The 18,671-nt window shown below is 42.9% G+C and overlaps 1 protein-coding gene across 4 annotated transcripts in view; it reads right to left on the bottom strand.

Moving 5' to 3' along the window:
• arhgef25a (Rho guanine nucleotide exchange factor (GEF) 25a) overlaps positions 1-18,671 on the bottom strand; it is a 47,518-nt gene that overhangs the window by 9,890 nt on the left and 18,957 nt on the right. For all 4 annotated transcript variants that reach the window (XM_074644377.1, XM_074644378.1, XM_074644379.1 and 1 more), the window contains 4 exons: positions 6,731-7,038; positions 6,146-6,256; positions 1,995-2,119; positions 353-419 (listed from right to left, as the gene is read on the bottom strand). In XM_074644377.1, the coding sequence (XP_074500478.1) occupies positions 353-419; positions 1,995-2,119; positions 6,146-6,256; positions 6,731-7,038 (611 nt within the window). The remainder of the gene's footprint in view (positions 1-352; positions 420-1,994; positions 2,120-6,145; positions 6,257-6,730; positions 7,039-18,671) is intronic.

The raw sequence follows: 18,671 nt of genomic DNA, 5'->3' as shown, positions 1-18,671 counted from the left end.
AAAAGCCAACACCTGGCTCTGAATAACACCAGTAAATATAGCTAGATTCTTAGAACACACCAGCTATTGAGTTTTTATTAACTTTCAGATGGCATGAATTCTTCTCTGAACGAAAATATCTCCAGCTATTTAAGGCACCCGGGAGACGGATCGCCTTGCAACATAATACTCTTCAAGCTAATAATTCACAAAATCTGCTTCAGACTGGAGGCGGTGGGGTGGAGGTAGACCAAAGTGTGGAGGAAAGTGGAGGAATTGTGATGATAAGGATTTAGACTGGGTGGATGACTAAGTTCCCTCTTCTCTGTCAGGGCAGATTGTGTGCTCTAAGCTGGCAGACTGTGAGGTTTACCTCCACTATGAGCCCCAGGTCCACCACATAGTGCTTCTCTGTCTCAATAAGCTCCATCAGTACGTACCTGTAAAGACACAAATGAGGCAGGATTAGTGTTCATTATGCTACCAAACTTATTTTGCACTGTGCAAAAATCTTGGTAACATTTTGTTTTACGAGTCCCAGTTTCTTAATAAATGTCCTAATAAGGACAAAATACCACAATGTAATTTTGTAGGAAGTTTCCTGGCAATGTGATATGGTACTGGGAAAATGGAGACAGTTTTAAAGTGGTACACTTTCAATTAAATAAATTACATTAATTAGTGTAACCTACAGAGACTTTTAGTCAGCAGATCATCTGAACATGCAAATATACAACACGTTCTCATCACAACCTGTCACATACCGCCGCTTTGTCACGCCCCTTGCTGTCACTTTAGGTTTAGGCAACAAAACCACATAGTTAGGTTTAGGAAAAAACTACATGGGTGGGCTTAAAACTACTACGTGAATAATTGTAAACACGGAACACAAACGAAAAGCTGATTGTAACTTGAAAGGGATACACAGGACACGAACAGCGGTCTCCTGGATGAAAGCCCTGTTTGTTGGACCCATCCAACTCCACTCCCAGCCACCCTTAGTGTGTTTTCACTCATTAAACTACGTCACAATAGTCAACTGCGGCGCACTTTCTCTGAGCGTTTCCTGTTGCCGTGAATGGGTTTACATTGTAGTTAATGGAAAGCCCCCTGTGTCTCATACTGGCGCTGAAGGGTGCCTTGTGTGGCGGTATCACGCGTGACAAAGCCTCAGTATTTAACGCCATGGGAATGAGAACGGGCTGAAATATGCTAAATTATTATAGAAATTATTTTAACTCTGACTAGTGACAAGCTTTTTCCAGGGCTTTCAGCTGCATCTCACAGCCTTCACCGGGTAACAGAGTTTGCTCCATTGTTAGTGAGATGGCTCAGTTGTCCTCAGATGATGTGGAACTTCAGGTCACGTGATTGTAGCTGATGAAGACCGTGGAATGTGGTTGAAAGCTCCAGGTAGAGCTACGTGAACCTTGAGTTAAGATTATTTTGTCAAATACATTTTTTTTCTCTTTCTGTGTGAGTGTAAAATACAGACAAGTAGAGCTGGGCAATATGGCCAAAATCTTCTATCACAATATAGGTCAATTCATATCTCGATAGCGAGATATATATATATATATATATATATATATCAATACAGCATGTTTTCTTGTTATTCAATAAATAAATAGCCTATATGAAATATCCACATGGTAAAGCCTATTTGTGTGAATTAAATATTTGACAAATGAAAAGTACGCAATATTTTCTCATTTAAAAACTTGAGTGCAAAATGAACAGTTTTAAGTGAAATTATAGGGAAAAAAATAAATAAATGTAGGCCTAGCCTATATCACGATAGAAATGATATGGAAAAATACATACGGTAGACATTTTTATATCGTTTTGATGATATATATTGTCATAGGGTTTCCAACAAATAAATTGATATTTTCTTGGGTTAAATTGGTCACATTGGTGAAATTCCTCTGGAAATTAGCAACTGCTTATAAATGTGACACAACTAACATAGTGCTAGTTTATCATAGGAGATAAAACATTAATAAAACACATACATGCTTTTCTCTAAGGCACTCCTCCTCTCCTCCTCAGTGTCGGCCGCGGTTGACCATTGGCTGGAGGTGTCGTCCATCAAGACAGAGCAGCTGTCATCTGGCAAAACACTGGTGGACTGAGTGTCCTGAGGAGGCACAAACAAACAGACAGACAGACAGACCGACAGACAGAGAAACTGTTTATCAAAGGTCCAGTGGCAGTAATGGGGATCATGCCAGGAATAAAGTAAGCAAGGGGAGATAAAGAGCAGGAGAGAGATGATAATGATGCAGGTTGCCAAGGTGACCAGAAAGAGCAGAGAGACACGAGGAACAGAGATTGAATGATAACGAGATCAGATTCAGATTGTCACAGTTAATGATCCGTGCTGTGCACATCAACCATGGATAGATGGAGAGAAAGAGATTAAAAGATAAAGAGTTAGAGGAGCAACAGGCTCCGTCGCTGTCGGAGATGACAAATAAAGCCGTGAAGGGGTTCTTGATGGAGTTTTGGCTTCAGGGGAAGAGGAACACAATTACAGCTCGACCGCTGGCAATTACATTTCTGATCTATGTGTAAATTAATAACATTTTCTTGTTTTGCCACCTGTGGATTCAAACCCGTATGTAAATACATCACACGATATCTCCTTTTTCTATTTCTGCAGCTGCTACAGCCAATAGAAATGCACTCAGGATGACCCCAAGGTTACTTTGATCTAATCGATTGTGTTCATGCGTTTCATACATGACCTCCTTTTCATGCTTTTTCCTGGAATTGATATCCTTTCCTGTGGGGGGTCCTGGTGCAAATATAGAGTCATTGTGTGCACCGCAACAAAGCCTGCAAAGACTAAAATCATCACTAACTCAATGGATACACAAGACCCTCATGTTTGCGTAATCTCTCACACAATAAGCACACTTGTCACCTTTATATGTTTGTACAATGACTCACACATATCTCTCTGTACAATTGTTATATACTTACAAAGTTCTTCCCTCTATTTTTAGGCTATTCACTCTCTCCTGCCTGTGTAAACTTATTGGAGCAGCCGTCTGTCTTCACCTAAATCCCTGTGTCCCATTGTCCTAGTCATGCAGAACCTCCCCACCTTAAACACATACACACACCACAGACATACAGATAATCCATCAGACTCCCCTGGCAGGCGGCTGCCCCGTGGAGAAATAAATAGGCTACACAGATTGAATAGATAGACATATAAGCAAATGGAAAAAGCTACGGAACTTTCTCCTTTTCCCCTCTGGCCTACTTCAATTTGTCCACCTGCCATCTCCGTGATAAACTCGTTGGCGTCTACAAGTTGTGAGCTTTCTATTCTGTCACAGTGACGTGTGAGAGAGACAGACAAATAATGAACGAGACAAAGCGAAGCTAAGTGGAGAGGCTCCATAAAGACCCTCGCTCCCCCAACTCGTCTTGCCCCGCGAGGAGTGCTCCAGCCTGGCTGACAGGTCTCCCTGGCTCCCTGATCACTTCCAGATGTGCCGTGGCAAAGCCCACAGGAAAAATTCTCCCCCGTCTCCCTCTGTTGCAAGTTTTTGTTTTTCTACTCAGAAGCCCATGTGTAAAAAAAAAACTGACAACAGTTTTAGTAAAAGCTGAGGTCATGCTTTTGTGTAGGATCTTAAAAAAAAAAAATCTATCCTACTAAAACAATCAAGAACGGGGTTGTAACAGATTTTTTTTTTTATAATTATGGGTCATAAAATCTTAAGTTTTTATTTTACCTGAAACCAATTCTCATTTGACTTCCCTCAGTACTTCAAGTTTCAGGTAAGAAAAATCAACATGTCAAATGTTTTGATGGGTTGTACAATAGCAGCTTTTGCTGTTTTCTTTGTTATTGAGCACAATGTTCGAGTCATAAAACTGGTTTTCTTTATTTTATAATTGTATATCTATCTGCATCTATTTAAGTATTTTACATCCATTATTATATATGTATAACTATAAGATTTCATGGCTCTTTTAGGGACTTACAAACCCCTTACTGTTGGAACACATAATGCTGCAAATCTACAGTATTAAAGTGATATTAAAGGTGCTCTATATGATATCCAGAGCATTAATATACCAGCAAACAGCTATTTGCTATGTAAAGACATAAAGGAGTAATGTCTACCTGAGCAGAGTACGAAGTCCCTCTCCCTCTGTGTGGGTTGTAATCATAACTTCTCTGTGCTTTTTTGACATAGCCGGGCCGGCTGTGCGTACATGTTAGTGCATGTGAGTGTGCCCCACTGGCTAGCTCACTGCCGCCCCTCTTCACTGCGCTCATATGGCGGTTACAGCTGATAATGCCGTCCCGACCGATGGCACCGTTGCGTTAACGTAGCACTCCCCCTCAGGTAAACACCGTTAGCTCTGTCAGCACTGTTGTTTTCATTGTTAGCACCGTTAGCTGCGAGCCGTCGTCATGCAGAGGCAATAGAAATGCTCGCATTTAGCACCTTTAAAGGGATTTTCATATAAAGAAATGCTACGCTTTATAGCTTTACATGTGATGTTTTTCATCATATAATATTTGCTAATGCTTGAAACTGATGTGTTTTTACATTTCCAGCAGTGGCATCAGCAATTTTCTTATTTTTTGGGATGGAGCAGACTTAAACATACAAGCACAAATCAAAGGTATGGTACTGTGCCACAGTTACATGATCTCAAGTGCTGAAAACTGCTATTTGATTGCACTGTTGCTACGAGTGACAATAAGGTATTGGGCTATGAAGAGATCTCACACTAACAGCACCATTCGTTTCTTTTCCTGTTTCACAGGGAACTGTTCCTATGTTATTTGTTTTATGTGTGGGTCGAGATGACAGATTGTACAAACTGTTCCTCAGGAAAATCTAATAAATATTGTGATCTGCAGTTCTGGCTTCCTTTTGACACCACATTTTTGTTTAACTGCTGGCATAGAATCACAAGAACTTTCCATTAACCAACGAAACATTTCATCAAAAACTATGTTCTGTTGTGGTTGTGAGATTAGAGACGACGGTGTGAAGAAAAGAGGAAAAACAACAATGCTTTTGACACTGGACACAAAGCCATTGAAGGTGGGGTACAGAGACAGAAACCACAGCTCAGAGATGACTGACCTATATAATTTAATCTCTCTCTCTCTCTCTCTAAATATTGGCAGTAAAAACACCAAAGCACTGACCTCATCCCTCTGATGTAATCGTATTAATAGCTTTTGATGTGTTGATGAGACTGAAATTAGGATTTAAGTGCTCTGGTGTCGATTCACCAACTATGCTCAAATGCTCAGACATCTTTATTGTTTTACTGTGTATCAATAGGGCTCAGGCACTGGTGATTCATGCAGTATTACTGCTGCTCCAGCGATGTTTCCATCTCACAGCTAAAAAAGGGACCCTCTGAACACCCGACTTAAGACGCTCCTTTGCCACAAGCAACTGACTCTGAGTGTTTGATGTAGAAATAAAAGCGTATGTGCGCACACAGCGTTCTTTGTCAGCTCACAGAAGCGGAGTCATCTTTCATCACATCTGCCGTTTTGTGCCATATCCTATTTATCTCCGGGCGAGTCCTTTTGTAACATGTTGAATGTGAGTCATGCATCACACAGGTCGCTGTCAGGCTCTGCCCTCTGGTGCATCGATTTGCTCTGAGAGACCCTTGTATTCATTTAGAGCCCCTCACATGTGTGTGTGTGTGTGTGCTCTATGTCCATGTGTTTGGGTCTATATATCTCATGCATGGTAGTGTGCGTGTGGTTGCAGAAAGCAGCGCTCCTGTGTGCAACCAAGTGCTTGTTTTGCCTGATAGTTGAACTCCGCCAGCAGCAGTGGAGTTAGTCATTTCCAGATCTGGCTGGAGGGCCATGGGGACAAACAGTACTGATGTCACCTCCCCGCCAGGGTGGGTCCTCATTGAAAATATTACTGCTACTGTCTACCGTCAGCTAAAATGAACCACAAGTGGATTTACTCCTCATAGTTTCAATCTCATTATTGTTTCTATAAAACAGAGGGGTAAGCTCAAATATTCTGGCATCCGGTCAAAAACGGCTTCAGTCGTATTAAAGCCATAAACATAAGCTCTGCTTGATGTTATTTCTATGTGACAAAAATAATTTGTGGTGACAGATACAACAGGTTGGATGGTGTCAAACCTGGGTGTCTGGCAGTGACGTGCAGCCAATCAGCGATTCAGTTATGTAGCTGGGAGACTGTAGTGTAGCCGGTGACAGGTCCTCAGGGCTTGCCAGGCCATCTTTCCACTCCTGGAACACACAAACACAGTGTCAGAATAACAAAATATCTACATGATGCGAAATATCTGCAGCATGCTCATGTATTCGGGCACACAGGCAGCTGTACAACGCCAAAAGAGAGAGCACATGAATCACAGTACATGGCGCCATGAGTTCCTACGGGATGAGCCAGCAGTGCTGCCGTTTATGTAACAGCATCGCCACCTGCCATGATACTTAGTCCTCCGTGGATCAGCTCTACATTAAACCTGTGTCTCCACTAATATTCTTGAGCTACCTAGTGTAAACAAGCCACCATCAGGATGTTGGCTTTAGTTTGTATTTATAAGCTTTGCATGTTTACTTCAGAGCCGGTTTATACAAAGGCCATGTGATAAGATGGTTTGGGAGATTAATTATGAGGTGGTTCATCTCTCAAATATGTAACTTGCCGCCATGCAAGACCTTGTTTGATTAGTTCATGTGACCAAGAAAACTTCTCACCAGTTCTCTGTGGGTGACGGGCAGGATGGTGAAAGTGTCATCATTCCTCGGGGGGCTGCCCAGATCCAGGCTTTGGCTTTGGGACGAAAGAGGTGGAGGCTTTCCCTCAAGTTTGCGGACCTGACGCTCGCCTTTGGCGGTGGCCCCGACGCTGAGTTTGCGGACGGGGTTCGTGAGCCACTTCTTAAGGGTGCTCACGGAGCGTCTGGAACCTGGGGAGCTGGGGGCCGAGCTGCCTGAAGCCAGCGGAGGAAGCGACGCCACGGAGGTGGAGATGCTGCCATCGCTGCCTGCTGCCGAGTATGAGTCTGGAGAGAAGAGACGGGGAGAGAAAGAAAATGAGTGTCTGAGTGAGCAATAATGTGGAGGTAGAGAACTGGTTTAAGGGTTTAATGGGTCAAAGAGCAGAGTACATCCTGACTCTCTACAGTCAATGAATCAATGAATCTATGGACAAAAACAACAGTGCAAAAACAGCATTTTGTTTAAGGCAATAGAACTCTTGCTAAACTATTAGATGAGGGCAGCTGTGCTGGTCAGCGAGACGTGATGGAGGACTGGAGGCAGAAGATGTGTCAACACCAGGAGAGAAGAAGTAAAGGCAGACATAAAACAAAGGGTGGATATATAAATAGCTTTCCTCTTCAAACACAGCTGTGCAGCTGTGAGCCGCACCATAAAAGATGCACTGTTCTGTTCATGTCAAGCACACCATGTTTTTTTTATGTTTGAGCTGTGCATCCAATCACATGACCAGCTGATGCAAGGCAGACAGCCGAGGTCAGAACGGTGGATGTGAAAAATACTCCAGAGCGGTTGCAGGCCGGCTGCTGCACAGTGATGTCAGGAGGACATGGGAAGTGAGCTGGGGGGCGAGCTGGGACCGGACATCCACTTTAAGCCTTTGTAGAATGGAAGATCCTTGCTTGGGACTTGTTTGTTTTTTCTGTCTGGTCCCCCATTCCCATCCTGCCTCATCCAACTAACCCTGCCGCCCTTCCTCAGTCCTGAGATAGCTTTTCCTCTGAGCTGTGTGTCTGGAGTGTTTTATCTGTTGTGAGCAGTTCAGTCATGCCTCCCCCATCCATCTTCTTGCCCTCGACCCGACCTCTGACCCTTGATCACCACTCTCCTACAGATGGAGAAAGCATCACTTCCACGGCGTTTTATTGTTTGAATACAGCTGCTATTTCACGCCAATTGGCGGCTGAATGCGACAAAGCTGATATCTAACTGACCTTTAGTTTCCAAGAAAATGCACCGAGTTTATGAATTCATTTGTTCATAAAAAGACAACAACACTGACCTCATTTCAGTGTTCCCTATGTGAGCCACAGAGGAAGATCTTATCACAGCACTGAGCAGTAAGACCCAGACTGTAGGAGCCACATTGTCACAGCGTGGCCCATTTGGTGAGTGTACCGTCTTCAAAGGCACAGCCAGAATAAATTCTCAATCTCCCTCAGTTTTCATGCTTAAAGTGATTGAGCTTTTCCACACTTTATTCATTCAATTACTTTCCCTCAGAAATGCAATAGTAGCCACTGCACGGATCAATGAAAATGAGCTGTGTAAAGAATGTCCCCTATTCTCCAGTGCACAAACCTCAGTCAGAGTGTTTGTGAAACCTCAGAGCAAAACAACTCAGCTCATGACATGACATCGCTGCCAGTCCACACACATTTAGGTAAAATATATTGTTTATCGAGCTGCTAACTTGTCTGTTTGTGTATTTTCTCCGCATAGACAACATTTCCTCTGTAATCTTTCATTTTACAGGCATCGTGCATGTGTGCGTGTGATCCCAGGGTGGCCAATTTCTCCATCCACTCCTCCCACCCCCATCCACATGAAAGGCTGGCTAGTGTAAAAGGAGATCTGAGTCTGGCAGGATGGGGGGGTTGAACAGAGGGAAGAGACAAGGAGCAGAGAGGGTAGACGGCTACACCCTGCGGGGGAATAGACAAAAACTTTGAACAAACACTGGATGGGTCCATAGATAGTAAAGACGACATAATAAAGAGCAGTGGTCGGAGTTCAACCCTCTGCCTTTTGTGAAGTGTTTTGGCTGTAGAAGACAATATGATATCAAAAAACATCTGAAAGCTATTGGATTTATGGCTGGAGCTGTAAAAGCCTGAGGCAAAGCATACACCAGCTATTGAGAGGATGTGAAAATGATGCTGAGCTCATGTGATAACCCCAACCCCCAGCGTCTCTGACCTCTAACCAGGGCCAGGCCTCGAGGTTTGTGTTCCCCAGTGCTCCCTGCTCAGGTTCAGTCAGCCCAGGGTTTAGGGGTCACAGTGCAGAGACACCGCCGCAGTAACACAGTTTCTAACCAGCTCCAGACATCTGCTGAGATAGCTTATCGCAACAATAAAAAAAAAACGGGGGAAGAGAGGCTGACACCCTCTGTGTGCCTGAAGCCATTAAAAGTGAGTGGAGACAGCAGCGCAGCTTCATGATTTGAGACTCAACGTCAGAATGACACAGTGGCTCTGTCAAATGTACAGATTTACAACGTGCAGCGCGTACATAATTTACCGGCTTCATAATGAAGATCGTTACATCTGCATGTGTCACCATGGCAACTCTGCAGCTCCCCTACTGATCGTTGTTGTCGGTTTCCCTGCTGACCCTGGAAAGCTTAATCTCTGTATTGTTATGAAACCTTAAGCCGCTACAGGGACATCATTAACAGCAAGGAAACTGTAAAACACAAAGGGAGATGATGAGCTTCCCCTTAGAGCAACATGCCCCCGCTCTCCCCACACATTGCAAGATGAGAGGAGTTGATACCATTACACAGCTACACAGAGGAAACTGGGAGAAAAATATCCTTCCCACTCTCCCTCTGTCTTGCTGCATGCTGATAGTGCCCAGTGACATTCATCTCCATAATGGCGCTGCTAAGAAAAGATTACCCAGGCTGATTTTGTTAATGCAACTTGACTATTGTTTATGTGCTTGCGATAATTAAGAGTTGAAGGCACAAGGCAACAGGGCTGCATTAAGCTGGCCCGATCTGGTGATCAGTTAATGCTGAGCTTTCACCAGTCGCCCACTCACTGCTGGGTGGGGAGGCGCGCCCAAAAAAGTTGCTGCACCACCAAGTAACTTTAGAGCCGAGTGGGTTTCTGCTGCAAAGTAGCTCCAGACTTTCTCTTGATGTTGTTCACTCACAATAGTGAAGTTTGACAGTCCTCATCGCCTGAGAGGGCAACTTTAGAGAGTCTAATTTAGGCAGTCTATGCTTCATTTATCCATAACCACTTTTTTCTTGCACTAAATCAAGCTTTTGACTGTGTGTCTGGTCTAATCATTTTAGGGCTGCAACTTACGATTAATCTGCTGATTGTTGTCTTGATTAAATGATAAATTGTTTGGTATAAAACTTCAGAAAACTGCCTATTGAAATTTCCTAGAGGCTAAGGTGATTTCATCAAATCTCTTGTTTTGTCAGACCTCAGTCTAAAACCCCCAAAAATATTAAATTTACTATAACGTAAGACAAGGAAAAGCAGAAATGGACACATTTGAGAAGTGGGAACCATCAAATATTTTGTATTTTTGCTCGCAAATTGAGTAAAAAAATTATTGATTATCAAAAATACTTTTCTGAAGATCGATTCATTGCCTTATAGTTGTAGCTCTAAATTCATTTGATGTTCATCTTCGTCCCTTTCATGTGGTTTTACAGTGAATGTCTGCTCGGCAAAGTTTTAAATGTAATTGCAGCTGAATTGAATTACCCAGTGATTATCTGTGATACAGCTCTCCCAGTCATGTGGAAAGGGAAAACATCAGATAAAATATCCTCGTGAAGGTCACAAATGTTTGATTTGGATGTGATTGAATAAAAAGATACATGTTTGAAACTGAAAAATAAAGGGCCAATTAAATCACATAGGCAAAGCAACCTCAAGTTGGATGGATGTGCTGTAAGTGTTGGTCCCCCTGAAGAAGTTTGGACCAACTTCCCTTTATTGATCAGTTGATAAGTGAGTGCTGCTGAGCCAACAAATCAGGCTAAAAGCGTTGGATGTAATGGAGCAAACGTGTTCACAGCTGCTCCACTCCGGAGCTCTCCGTCAATCCTACAGCCTCTCGGGACCATATGGGCAATTTAGGCATCACTGGCTTCCACCAGTACGCACATAAAGACAGACATGCAGGTGCCCACACACTTGAACGTACACAAAAAAATGGGGCACATGTACATTTTCTCCAGGGTAACTGTCCAGATGTGTGGCTACAGACTTGTGATGTGAGCTTCCAGTGTCATCCATCTGTCATAGTAAACAACACACAGCACATCAGAGGCAGGCGACCTGCTGGTCACCACGGTGCCAAACGTGTCAAACGTCCAGCTGAGTCTAAGAGACTCTCAGAGCTGCCAATCAATGCCAGGACCTCACAGATCTCAACCCAGGGGTGGGGGGGTCTGAGAGTGTGGCGGTCAACACACAGGCACCAGACACCCGCCTGAGTCATCGCCAACAACAAAACACCATGCTTATCTTCGTTATTCTCTATCTCTCGTTCATTGCCTTCCCCACCTTGTGCACTTCAGCCCAGGCTCTACTTTTATATTACATTTCACCTACTCAGAGGAAATGGACACTCTTCCCATTAACTAGCAGGACCTGGGCTGCACCCAGGCACTCAGATGTGCAGACTGATAGACCTGTGAGACAACGAGGCACTTAGTACCTGAAGCATATGACCGGAAACGCTTTAACTGTCCTCTGATGAACTTTTACAGAAAACAGATTACAAGGCGGCGTTTAAGATCTCATTGCTGTCAGCAGCGATTCTCAATGAAAAAGCCTTTGAAACTCCTGACTTTTTGCCTCCTATCTCTGTCTCTTTCACCTTTTTCTCATTATATTTCATCTTGTTGGCCCCAGGCTCTTTCATGTGTATTTCGTTTGTGCTGCTTCTGATTAATATATCTTGGCACTTGGCTGTTCTCTCTTTATCCTGTGCTCCCTCTTCCCTTCCTCTTCATCTTGACTCCTTCCCTTTTATAACATTTTGCTCTCTAACCTGCTCTTCCCCTCTCTGCACTGCAGTGGTTTTTAGACTTTGGCTGGGTGCTGTCCTGGGATCAGGACACACAGCTCCCATCCTCTGAAGCGATGCCCTGCTCTGCCCCAAAGCTGCTGAGACCAGCACAAGCTCGACATGCAAAACCAACTGGCAGAGAGGACAGAGACACAGGAGCCAAGGAAAAAGTACTTAGAAAATCTCTCTTCTCTTCTATAGTGGTGATTTTGACAGCACTGAACCTTCAACCTTAGAAATCCTCTGAAATGCATAAGCTGATACATCTTTCCAGTGAATATGAATGTGCATATGTAAGAGGGAGAGGCTAAGAGATGGGCTGATGGGGAGAGCAGGGATTATTCATGATTAAGGCAAGCAGCAAATGAAGGTTAAGCACACATAGATAGAAGCTAAAACCTTGAGTGAGCGTATAGGAGGAGACTTTGAGGGCGATGAGGGCACATGTTGCCTTTTAAATATACTTGATCGTATAAGCAATCTAGAAACATGGACATGTGTGCAGAAGTGCAACTGTTGTGTGTGTCATATGTGAGTGTATTTGCGTGCAATAACTTTTAGAGAGACACATTGCCGTCAGACAGAGGAGTGAACAGAGATTTCCTGTCCTCCTGCTGACCTAGTTTATGCAGACACACATGCACACACACACACTGCTGTGACTCCAGGAGCACAGAAGAAAATACGCCAGTCCGTAAAGTGACACACAAACCAGCCACCGGGGTGGATCTCCTGCATCAGCACTCTCAGCCAGACTCTGTGGCGTATTTTTCATCAGCGATAAAGCATCAAAGCAATGTCAGTCACAGAGAAACAGGCCTGAATAGATGAGGCTGGCATTAATCCTATTGTCTAATGGAACAATGTGAAGGAGTGATTCAGACACTTCTCCTAATGAGAGCTTATGAAACGGCACTAAGTGATGGATCTAAACCACCACTAGTAGCCTACCATTGATATGAAATGCATGAAATACTCATGTTGCCCTGACAGGTGAGTATAGCGGTGCATGTAAGGTGGCTAGGGATGAGCATTTACGTCACAGCTTCCATCTCAACCAAGGTTTCAATCAATCCTCCAGCAACTACTTTGCATCTGAATGCCACTTTGTTACAGAAAAGGATGCATCAGCATGAGTAGGCAGTGGCGATATCACTGCGGACACTAGTTTTTCCATCTGCTGCTGCTGCAGCAGGCTCCTGGCAGTGTGAAACTGGAACCATTTTTGTGGTTACTGGGCCTGAAAACTCCAGACATTCCTCCAGAGCCATTCAGAGAGAGACTTAAAGTTCCTGGCACTATCTGCCTTTATTTTCTTAATGTACTCTGGTGTAACTGGTGTAACTCTGGTGAACAGAGTGCATCAAATTCAGGGTATTAAGGTTCCAGTGTGGTCCATTTCACACTCACGCTGATATTAACTGATCACCATCAACAGAAGACACTTATCAGGATTCCCTTATGGAAACTATCAAGAATGGTCAAAATCAAAGCAGCAGAGATTGAGATAATTAGACTTTTCTTCTCTAGTATGGCTCAAGCTCATAGACTGTATATAAGAAGTGGACGTAGTCACCGGGATGTCACCTATTGGTTTGTGGACTGCCGTTTTGAAGCCTCGCTAATGGCATTTTGGCCGTCGCCATCTTGGTTATTTGCAACCAGAAGAGACACGAGAGGGTGGAGTTAAGTACAACGGAATGCTGATTAAGACATTTTCAGGCAACCAAAAAGGTTTTAATTAATTTTCATGAAATGAAAACAGACTGTGAAAGGGTTAAAGTTGTAAGACAAAAACACGGACAACGCCGTGGTAGTGACCTGCCAATCACAAGGTAGCCACGCCCAAAAGCATAACCTGATTTATGGTCTATTTTACTCTAAATGGGACCATAATTTACTAAATGAACATCATACTGTATTGAAGAAGACCTGAAACTAGTAATTGAAATCAAAGTGAGAAGTAGGCTCATTTTCTCATAGACTTCTATACAATCAGACTTATTTTTGCAACCAGAGGAGTCGCCCTCTGCTGGCTATTAGAAAGAATGCAAGTTTAAGGCACTTCAGCACTGGCTTCACTTTTCAGACCCTAGAGTTGCCCACTGCGCAAGCTCTTAAAACACCTGATCCTACATTTCCCATAATGTAATTTGAATTTCATTAGACCCTCCCTGCCTGTTAAAAACCCACAGCACATCCCACAGGTCTTCAGTTAAAAATCTTTATTCTCAAACTCTGTAAAGCTCCCTTCATGTGAAAGCAAATAATTGCCATAGAGATTTGAATTTTAAAAGTACAACATTTCAGTGGCATTTGAATTTCAACAGAAAGTTTTCAATAGTGATTACATTTCAAAATTCGGTCTTAATCAGTTGCTTACAAGATTCAAATCTTTATGGCGGTTATTTTCTTCCATACCTTCAGAGCCACAGAAGACATTATACAGCTGTTTTCACCTCTCCTCTGTGTTTCTGAATGATGTCTACCTATTGACGTCACCAATCGTAACCTTTAATTTTCCCACGCTGTGCTTGGAGTAAATATTATTGATCACTATTGAGCCGTGAGAGGCACAAAATCTGTCTGAGTGTTTGCACCTTGCTGTCTGTGTCTCAAACACTTATGACTCACATCAGTGTTTTTATGTCTATAACACAAATTATGACAATTGGGTTGGATTTTGTATTTAACTCTCTAACTTTATTTAACTGCACACAACAATGTTTTCATAGTCAGAACAGAGTTTGGATGATAAGGAACAAAGAGGAGTCAGTATAAATCTGGATATGTTACGCTGCCAAAGTTTACAGAGATGAGAAAATCACACACAGGTGTTCCTTCTTTTGTAACTCCTTCAGTATTTTCTTTCTTTAGAAGCAGCGGATGAGCAAAGACTTGATGTTTCGGCTTGAGGCTTTCATCAAGTAGCCTGGCAAAGAATATTTTCTTTGCTCATTGTGATCTGACAAAGAATTTATCATGACAGATGTCCCGTCAAGCAGGCTGTACAACAGATGTTTCATACTGAACCATACTTCACTTTATATCTACAATGCCTAATTTTACATGATGGTTTCATATCAACTCAACACTCCCCGTATTTTACTGATTGACAGTGGTGGAAGACACGTTTACTTAAGTAAAAGTAGCAGTACCACAGTGTAAAAATACTCTGCTACAAGTAAAAGCAATGCGTTCAAAAGTTTACTTGAGTTAAAGTAAAAAGTTTTAGCATAAAAATATACTAGTATAAGTACCAAAAGTAAAAGTATTCATAGTGCAGAATAATCTATATTATTGGATTAGAATTATAGCTGCATTAATGTGTTCATCACTTTAACACTCATCCTACCAACTGGAGTCCCCGCAGACCCCAGAGGGATACTTTTTGTCATCTCACAGGTGCTTTATTCTTTCAATTTGTTCCTTATGTTTTCTGTTTCTGTTTTGATTAGTGCTTTTTAAAAAGACCATTGTATTCGGGCCCTGGGGGATCCCAGTCAAAAGCTCCCAATTGCAGCCTATGCAGTTTTTTTTAAGTGTTTGTTTTATTTAATATTTAAAATAGAATAGATTGATAAAATGTTTGCCATGGGTCCTATAAAGTGGCACTCTGGCAGTCATTTTGAAGGAGACAGACACAGATCTCCTTAAGTGCTCTGTCTTTTTTCGCTTTACATGAAGAGAAACAAACATCATAGCAAAATGTTAACTTATTTTTAAATTAACATTTTGCTATGATGTTTGTTTCTTACAGTAGTTTATTCAGTCACTAGTCCTTGTATGTGGAATAGGTTGGCAGGATAAGGGTTAATTTTGCAGCTTGTGAAAGTGGGGCTAATGCATCATAGCCTTACATGACCTTGCAGTGTCTACATGGCACTCTGTTTTAGCATGGGCGTGAGCGCGTATGTTTGATAATCATAGTGATGATCAACACTGCCCTTTCAGCCTCTTCAGCACCAGTGCAGGCACACACAGTGGGAACTGTTGATCATCACTATGATTATCTGGAGCCACTCTAAAAGAAAGGAAGTGAGAGAGTGGTTTACACTTCTGTTTAGGGGCAAACAAGGCTACCATTAAGCCCGAGGCGGCTGAGGACACGAAGCAAATTAAAAGCGATTGTGATTCCATATGGCAGCTGTGGCAGTGCCAGTCAGGAGGCCTGCGAGGAGAGCTGGAGACAGAGCTGTGGTGCCTGCTGGGCCATGGGAGCCTCCCCTCCTGGCTCCGGTCTGCCTGACAGCTCTGGTCCTCTCACCTCTGGGCTCTTGCTGTTTTTTCACGCTGGCTGTATACAAGGTCACTTCTGACCTGCAGGTAGCCAAAAACTACCGTAAATGAGTCAGAATTGAGGGGGAACTTCTGAACTGTATTCTGCAAACATCACATACAATCATGTCTTTAGCATGCTACACACACTGTTCACGTGAGCTAAGCATAAAAGGGCTACAAAAAGGTAGCTCTCATGCTGATCTGTCACACTGTGTCGACCTGCAGATGTTAAGATGTGCTGGTGCAGCTATTCTCAGTCAGACTTGATGGGCTTTCCAGGCACATACTCTCATTCCTTTCCATGGCTCTACACCTCTCCCCACTCTGATCGCCATAGCAACGAAACCCAGAAGGGAGACAGAGTGGGGGACAGACGCACAAAAGATTAGCCGTCAGCAAGACATGAAATCAACCTACACATGTACACATTGCCTGACTGTGGCAAACACACAAACACAAAGTGTAATAATTAGCAGTTGATTTGCATCAATATTTATACAGTAACACGCCACTAAATGTTTTTTATGCCTTATTTATAAAACAATGCCGTGTGCACAAAGGACGCCTTTGAAAAGCTAATTCTGCATTCAAGAAAATCATCTGCACCTGCCAGCTTTTGTCTGTTTCAGATCAAATCCTGCATTTGGAGCAAGAGCTCTCCATGTGGCCATTAAGAGGGCGTCTTATGAATACGCAAAATCCATTCAAGTGTTAACAGGAAGACCTGGGGCTCAGGTCCACCTGCAAATCTGTCCACGGACTGAACAGCGTTGACTAATTTATGGAGTCTGTACTATGAATTCTATTGGTATGATGAAAGCAAAGCACTATAAAAGGTACAAATATGGTCAGCTGGTTATTGCAGTCTCTAAAAACTGTTTATATCCTCATTGCTCACTGAACTGCTTTGTTAGCAAACACTAAGCCCATGTTTTTCTCCCATTGTCAGTAAGTGTCATTTGAATGTTACCACAGAAACACATACTACTGATACAGCCTGGGGGTGATGTCTTATTATACAGTAGTTATGGTCATCTTGCTGCTACATTGAGTTACACAGTTACACAAAAATAAAAAATGATTGTTAAGATTTTTAGTGGGAGAAGAGGGAGCATTTTTCCTTCATTAGATAATTTATAGTGAAGATGCTGACAGGAACTCTAAGGAGAGAGAGAGAGAGAGAGAGCGAGAGAGAGAGAGAGAGAGGTGTTCAACATGTGTCGCAGCAGTTGTTTGTAGTTTTTTGTCTTAACTGCTAGGCCACCAAGACTGATTTTAAACCTGAAGTATTAGCCGCGATAGACTATCTGCTGGCTATATCAGAACTAAGAGCTGTGTGTCTGTGGTAACAATCAATGGTACCTGCTGACAACTGACAATCAATGTCGTCTGCTGACAAAGGACAGGAAGAGAGATCAATTTTGGTTTGCTGACAATGTTGTGGAGCAGGCAGAAACAAGAGGAGAAGTTTACCAAAGCAGGGAAATGTTTTCTTCCATCCTGTGCTTTCTCTATCACTGACCTTCTTAGTTAAAACTCCTTGTACTTTTTCAAGAACCTAGGTCAGCTAGTCATGATTTACCCAGTATTCATTTTGTGATTTAGCAATACTTACTCAATAATTAGACACTTAAAGGAACAGTGTGTAGCAATTAGGGGGATTTAGTGGCAGAAATATCATATTAATAAGTGTTTTCTTTAGTGTATAATCACCTGATAATAAGAATCGTGTTTTTGTTACGTTAGAATGAGCCCTTCATATCTACATAGGGAGAGGGTCCTCTCCACAGAGTCCGCCAGGTTGCACCGCCATGTTTCTATAGTAGTACAAAGCTTTTCTTGCTTGGGCCGGAATCGATAACTTAATCGCTCCCATCACCGCCGCTCTCTCTCTCTTGATTCACCACTCACTTCCCTTGTACACACACACACACTCTACGCACTGGCTCTGCTCCAAATGATCTAGCTACTCTTACAACAACTGGGTCTAGAGAGGGCCATTCGCATTTTCGTTTCGGCCAGCGTTGTCCTTCTACCCGCTTGGCACACGGGAGAGGCTTCAGTTGATTGCAATCTGCAACCTCACCGCCAGATCCGACACACTGCTCTTAAAAGTGACTGATGAACTTGTACAACCAGCCTCTGGTCACAGAAAGACACGAGGGAGACTTCTGGTCAGAACACACAACAGCAACACTTTATATAATGATCTTTATGTCTCTTGAGTTACAGTGTAACCAAAGGGCTTAGGACTGTCTTTAACATACTTCACACAACTGTAAAGAACGAGGTAACCTTTAGGCACTTGTTCTCAGGGTCATCTCATATAGAATCAGCATCCTCAGCTCCTCTGGATTGTAACTCAAGCCCACTTTTTCAACACAACTCCAAATCATTTTCAATAATGTCACTTTCCATTGTTTGCTTTGCTTTGTGCACAGTTTTAGAAAGTTTCTCAGCGAGGCCTCTATCAAGTGTTCTCTGGGGAGAACCGCAGTAGGAGAGCAGCCAGAATCAGAGTTCTTCTCTACTCTGACAGCCTGAGGGGTCACTGAGGCAATCGGTGTAGTCAACCCGTCGCTGAGACTTA

The sequence above is a fragment of the Sebastes fasciatus genome, chromosome 8, assembly GCF_043250625.1.
Source record: "Sebastes fasciatus isolate fSebFas1 chromosome 8, fSebFas1.pri, whole genome shotgun sequence".
In the NCBI taxonomy this organism is placed as follows: Eukaryota; Metazoa; Chordata; class Actinopteri; order Perciformes; family Sebastidae; genus Sebastes; species Sebastes fasciatus.
The sequence above is the reverse complement of the archived record's forward strand: the minus strand, read 5'-3'. Positions and strand labels throughout refer to the sequence as shown.